We start from the raw sequence: 5,523 nt of genomic DNA, 5'->3' as shown, positions 1-5,523 counted from the left end.
CACCGCGCGGCCCGGCCCCGGGGCCGCTCCTCCCTGCCCCGCGCCGCGCGTTCTCTCTCGTTTTGTGTTCCCGTGGCCGGCGAGCGGAGGCAGCGCTGCGAGGAGCGGCTCCCGCCGAAGTGCCGCTGTTTACAAACACAGCTGTTGCGGTGTATTTGCAATGCTAAGGACGGAGCCGCCAGCGGCGAGCGGCGAACGAGGGCCGGTGCGGGAGAGGGCTCCTCGGCATCGGGAGGGCCGGGCCCCGCTCGGGGCCGCCAGTTTTCCCGGCCCCTATTGTGAGCGCCTCATGCGAAACATCGCGGGCCTTCGGCGGGGGCTCGCGGGGCCGCCCGGCAGTGAAAGGAGCGCGGAGAGGGGCCCGGCGCGGCGCAGCATTGTGCCGGGGAGCGGCTGGGCGCGGGGAAGGCCCGGCCCGCAGCCCGCTGTCCCGCGTCCCCGAGCCGCAGCCGCCCGCTCGGAGCCGGCGGAGGGCAGAGTGCGGCTAGATGGGGAATGGCGGAGGCTGCGAGCGTGGCTTTGGCGAGCTGGGCGCCGGCCGCTATTTCCGCTCCATGGTCGCCCTTCTTTTGTACTTCGGAGCCGGACCCGAGGATGAGGCGTTACATATTCTTTCCAGTCACCATCGCGCCCAGGAAAACCGCGGTTATCTGCAGCCGCCTTCCCGCACAGAGTGTTTCCCTACAGATCTCCGTGTGTGGAAAACGCCACTTTTTCTGCACCTCTCCCTTAACCACTCACACGTGCAAACAGCAGCAGACAAAACGTGATAGCATTGTTCTCATTTCTGCAGAAACTTTAATTTTATGAGCAACTAAATCTGGTGAAGGGAAAAGGATCCGTGTAAAAAAATCACCGAGGGAAGAACAGCAAACTTCACACCGCAGCACCGCTGCTGGCATCACTGCGCGTGTTGGTGCCCTACGCAAGCAGCAGCAAAGGGAATACCCTCTGCAGGCAGTGAATGCTGTAACACGAGGTGCATGGTACGGCAGCATCTCCGCTGCTGGGGCACGGCACACGTTCCCTTCTTGGTGCTTGGGAGCATTCAGCGTGGTCCCAAACTCTCTTTTGTCCTCGGCCTGCCCGCAGACATCTCCCACACGAGCAGGGCAGGGAGCTCAGCCTGCAGTGTACCTGGGAGGAGCACACGCACTGCGCCACGTCGCTTTTCCTTTATGGAATTCTGTGGATTTTTGTGTACCCAGAGCAGGAAAATGGTGGCATTTCATCACTGATACATTTTAAATTTTCTCTGCCATAAACATCATGACAAAATTGTGCTCTGGCCCATGAGATCACCTTTGTTTTTCCTCACATTAGAGAACTTTACCATTAAGGGAGAAACGGATTATTGGTATGCAATGCAACGTATTTGTTTGACTTTGTATTACTGGGGCTGGAATGGGAGCGAGCTCTGTCGCAGCACTAGTTACAGTGCCATCTCCAGCAGCCATCTGACCACCCGAATTGGGAGGAATACCATATTTTGCATCGCAGTGCATCATGTACCTGGTGACTTTCCCAGCACAGTGACACCACGGGGCCCGTGAGCACAGTACCAAGTGCACACGTGTGGCGATGGGGATGTGTGACTCGGTGCCTCCCACTGCACTCTGGCCAGGCGCCATACGTCCCCGGCCCTGCAGGGCCTGTTTGGGATCAGTGTGTGTCTCTCTCCCCTCCCCCCACTCCGGATTATTTCAGGAACCCGAAAAGGCACCTCTGCAATTTACAATTCCCAGCCACATCAGCACTGCGTAATTGGAAGTAAACAGGGTCAGGGGATGGAGTTCCTCTGAAAGCGATACGTTGTTTAATTGACACAGCAAAATTTTAGGCTTCCAGTTTGCATAATATCTCTGCAGCTTTTGAATTTGGTTCTTTTTCTTTCCCCCCTTTTTTTTTTCAGTGCAGGGAAGACCTCTGTCAGGCAGAGCAGAGTGGGAGCTTCCTGGAGCGGTGCGCTCCAACCGTATTCACAGCTCTCTGGAAATAGGGCCAGAGTCCGCTCGGCCCCAAGTGCACACGGGTAAACTCTCGGCTCCGAGCCACCCTGCAAGCTGATTTTTCACGACCATCTTAATTTCAGCAGCGCGGTTAAGTATGCAGAGTACCTTTTGCAATTGGCAGCTCTAAGTGATGTGAGTGTGCGGGGGAAGGGTAACCCCCCCGAAGGGCGATTGTTTACTCTCTCTAACTATATTTGGTGCAGGTATTCCTAGAGTGGGACATTACAATGGGCGAAAAGGAAGGCGCGGGGATAGCACGGAGCTGCGGGCAGTGTGCACGGAGCCACGAGGGCTGCGGGAGGCACCACAAAGGCAGGGATGAAACAGCCGAGAGTGGCAGCAGATCGCCGGCAGAATGTTGACTTTGAGTCACACGGTAAACATCACGTTGTGGCTTTGTTTTCCTTTTTTTTTTTTTTCCTTTGATTTACGATAAATTATCCTCCCGAGATTGATCGATGAGTGGAATCCTTAACATTTAATTTAGGAATGATCTAATATAAATAAAGCGCCAATCCAAAGAAAGAAACCAGCAGTCCTTCAGCCGAAACCCCGCTGATTCAGCACTCGGCCTTCCCGGGGCAGCAAACTTTTGGGCCGCGCTTGGAGCTGCACCCGTCCCCCCGTGCCAGGGCCCTTCCACAGCCCTCGGCCCCGGGCCTGGCTGCTGCGCGAAGGCCTTTCTTCCTTTCTTTCTTTCTTTTTTTTTTTTTCCTTTCTTTTGGAGGGGCTTTGGGGGCAGGGAGGGAAACAGTGAAACTCTTGAAGCATATTTCCTCAGAATCCAACCGGGGAGCTCCCAAACGGAGGGGAAAGCGTGGATAAACTGCAATAATTCAAAGTGTAGGGAATCAGGAATTTTTAAACAGTGTTTTTAATTGAAAATAAAGCTAAAGCATGCTTTTCAACAGTGCAAATTTCCATCATTTTGATTTACTGCTTCCATCATCACAATATATTATACCGGCATGTCTCTCCGAGGCGAGGCCCTCGCCCCCGCCCGCTCCACTATTTCGATATTAAGTGCAAATAGAGATAATCGCCTCTGATTGTCACGTGCGGTAGAAACGTTTCTGCTACATAGAGAGGACGGCCTGGAAACAAAAACCGACAGCACTGGGGTTCGGGGCTGAGGACAGCACCGGTGGCAGTGCCCGAGTTTGGGGCCAGAGAGCCACGAGCAGCACAGGGCTCGCGTTTGGTGCACTGTTCCCACTCCTGGCCCCTCGCTCCGCTCTCTGCGCTGCATTTACTGCTTCGCTATTTCCTGCGGCCCGCGCGGGGTTGCCCATAAATCGCTGCAGGCCGGGCAGAGCCCTCAGCTCTGTGCAAGTTTGCAGGGGCACATTCGGAGCACAGCTTCGGCACGACGTGAGCGGGTAACAGTAACCTTATTTAAGACCTCTGGGTGAAACAAAAAGGCTTCCGATTGCCGCGAGGGGCTGTACGAGCAAAAGGACACCCTTTCCCCACACTGCAATCCCCCATTTCGTACTGCTCTCGGCCCCCGCCTTCCCCGGGGGCTGAGCACAGCTCTGTGGGCCTGGGGGCACCGCACCGCCCCGCTCCGAGCACCGAGGTGCGGCTGGCCCTCCTGTGCGGCCGTGGCACTTCACAAACTTGAACTGAATTAACAGTTAGACTGCCATGTTCGAAATCTAGTGCATAAATTTAATGGCTCATTCTAGTATTTATTATTCAACCTTTTGACATTTATTTGCAGCAGTTGAATTGAGGTACTGGTGCATTATTAGCATTCAAACAGTAAAGTGTTCCAGCTCTACCGGCGTAACTGAGTTGAGTTGAGTCTTTGCCTGAAGTATTCTGTGGAATGTAACAAAAAATACCCAAATGTAACAGGAAAAAAAAAAAAAAGAAAGAAAGAAAGAAAGAAAGAAGAAAAACAAAAAAGACCCGAACAAACCAAACCAAAACCACTGTTGGAACGGGAAAGAAAATGGTAATCCGGGTTCTGTCTTCACAAATGACACAACAGATCCCAACTGTGAGTGCAGCGTTAAGGGCTGCACGAACCTTCCTGCCGAGCTCACGCAGCGCACAGACTGAGAGGTGGTTCCAGCAAATATTTTCCAAAGTATTTTATTAATTAAATTTCCTGAATTTGTGGCTAGGTGGGAGAGGTATTGCAGAGCCGCCCAGCTGCCATTTCCACACGGGATGGGCCCTGTGAGGTGCTTGCATGTCCTTAGTGGTGCTTAAGGAGTAAGCTGGCAACAAATCCCCGTCATGGCCAATAATTAGTGATGGTGGACAGGGAAAATTTGCCATGAAATTAAACGGCCTTTTCACCGCTGATGCTACATTGCCGGCTACCCTTCTGCGCCTATTGTTGGCCGTGAGATCGTCCAGTGTTCCTTCGGGCTCAGCTTTACCTGCGGGCCGCGGGCTCCGCGCCGATTTCAGATTTGGTTTGAGCGGAGGAGGCTGCAGCGCAGGCCGCTTGCCCAGAACCAGTGTCCTGTAGTTCTTTCTCACCCTCGCTCCAAATTTATACTCCCCATCCTCAGGTTTTGGAGTACCTAAAGTGCATGAGAGGCCCTGACTCTGAGTCAGCGGGGGGAAGGAAGTGGTTTCTTTCTCAGTGCATGCAGAATCCTCCTTGGCCGTTCCTAAAGCGTCCTGCTCGCTGCCCTCCGTCACACCGCGACACTCCTCCTTGGGATCATTGCACTCACACCGCAGCTCGTGGGGCGGAGGGTCGGGCCCGTCCTCGCCGCTCGCCTCCTCCTCGGTTTTGATGCGGACGCGGTGCGGGAAGGGCAGCGCCTCGGCCCCCGGCTCAGTGCCCCGCAGCTCCGCAGCCTCCGGAGAGGCGGCGTCCTCCGCGGGGTCGGTCCGTAACGAGGGCAAATCCGTGGCAAATTCAATACAATGAGGGATTTGGGAATCTTTTTCGGAATTCGCAGCCGCTGATGAAGAATCATTATTTAAGATCCTAGCAGCTATTGTATTGTTATCTGCACAGTGTGTAGTAGTTGCTGGAAGGCATTTCCTTGCCTCTCTGAGTATTCTTTGTTGTGGAAATGCATTGTTTGTCTTTGGGCTAGGTGAAGAGGCCCCCTTTGCAACGCAGTTAATTGTTAGGTCAGTACTCTTGGCGTTATTGGGAAATTCAGAGTGTGGGAATGTGATCTCGGCCGCCCTCCGCTCCCTTATCTCCGCGAAGCAGCTCCCAGGGCCGCCGGGGCAGCGCAGCGCCGGGCCCCAGCCGGGCCGGCCCCACTCCTCGGGCAGCTCCGGCTTCACGCAGCCCGCGGCGCGGCGGAGGGCGGGCGGCCCGCCGGGATCCGTCGGGGCCGGGGCCGGGGGCCGGGGGGCGGCGGCGGCGGCCAGATGGTACAAGAAGTTGGCGTGCACCACGGCGGGCGGGCTGCAGAAGCTGGTGCGCCTGAAGCGGATGCTCTGCACCGAGACCTGGCTGGAGACCGAGCTGGAGTCGGAGTCCGAGGTGCTGTCCTCCTCCTCCTCCTCCTCTTCCTCCTCCTCCTCC

At 55.5% G+C, this 5,523-nt stretch overlaps 1 protein-coding gene across 1 annotated transcript in view; it reads right to left on the bottom strand.

Annotated features, from left to right (window-relative positions):
• The window catches only part of SKIDA1 (SKI/DACH domain containing 1), a 6,586-nt gene continuing 1,095 nt past the window's right edge, over positions 33 to 5,523 (bottom strand). The window contains exon 2 of the mRNA XM_021389368.1: positions 33 to 5,519. Within this exon, the coding sequence (XP_021245043.1) occupies positions 4,116 to 5,519 (1,404 nt within the window). The 3' untranslated portion in view covers positions 33 to 4,115. The remainder of the gene's footprint in view (positions 5,520 to 5,523) is intronic.

The sequence above is a fragment of the Numida meleagris genome, chromosome 2, assembly GCF_002078875.1.
Source record: "Numida meleagris isolate 19003 breed g44 Domestic line chromosome 2, NumMel1.0, whole genome shotgun sequence".
NCBI classification, from domain to species: domain Eukaryota; kingdom Metazoa; phylum Chordata; class Aves; order Galliformes; family Numididae; genus Numida; species Numida meleagris.
The sequence above is the reverse complement of the archived record's forward strand: the minus strand, read 5'-3'. Positions and strand labels throughout refer to the sequence as shown.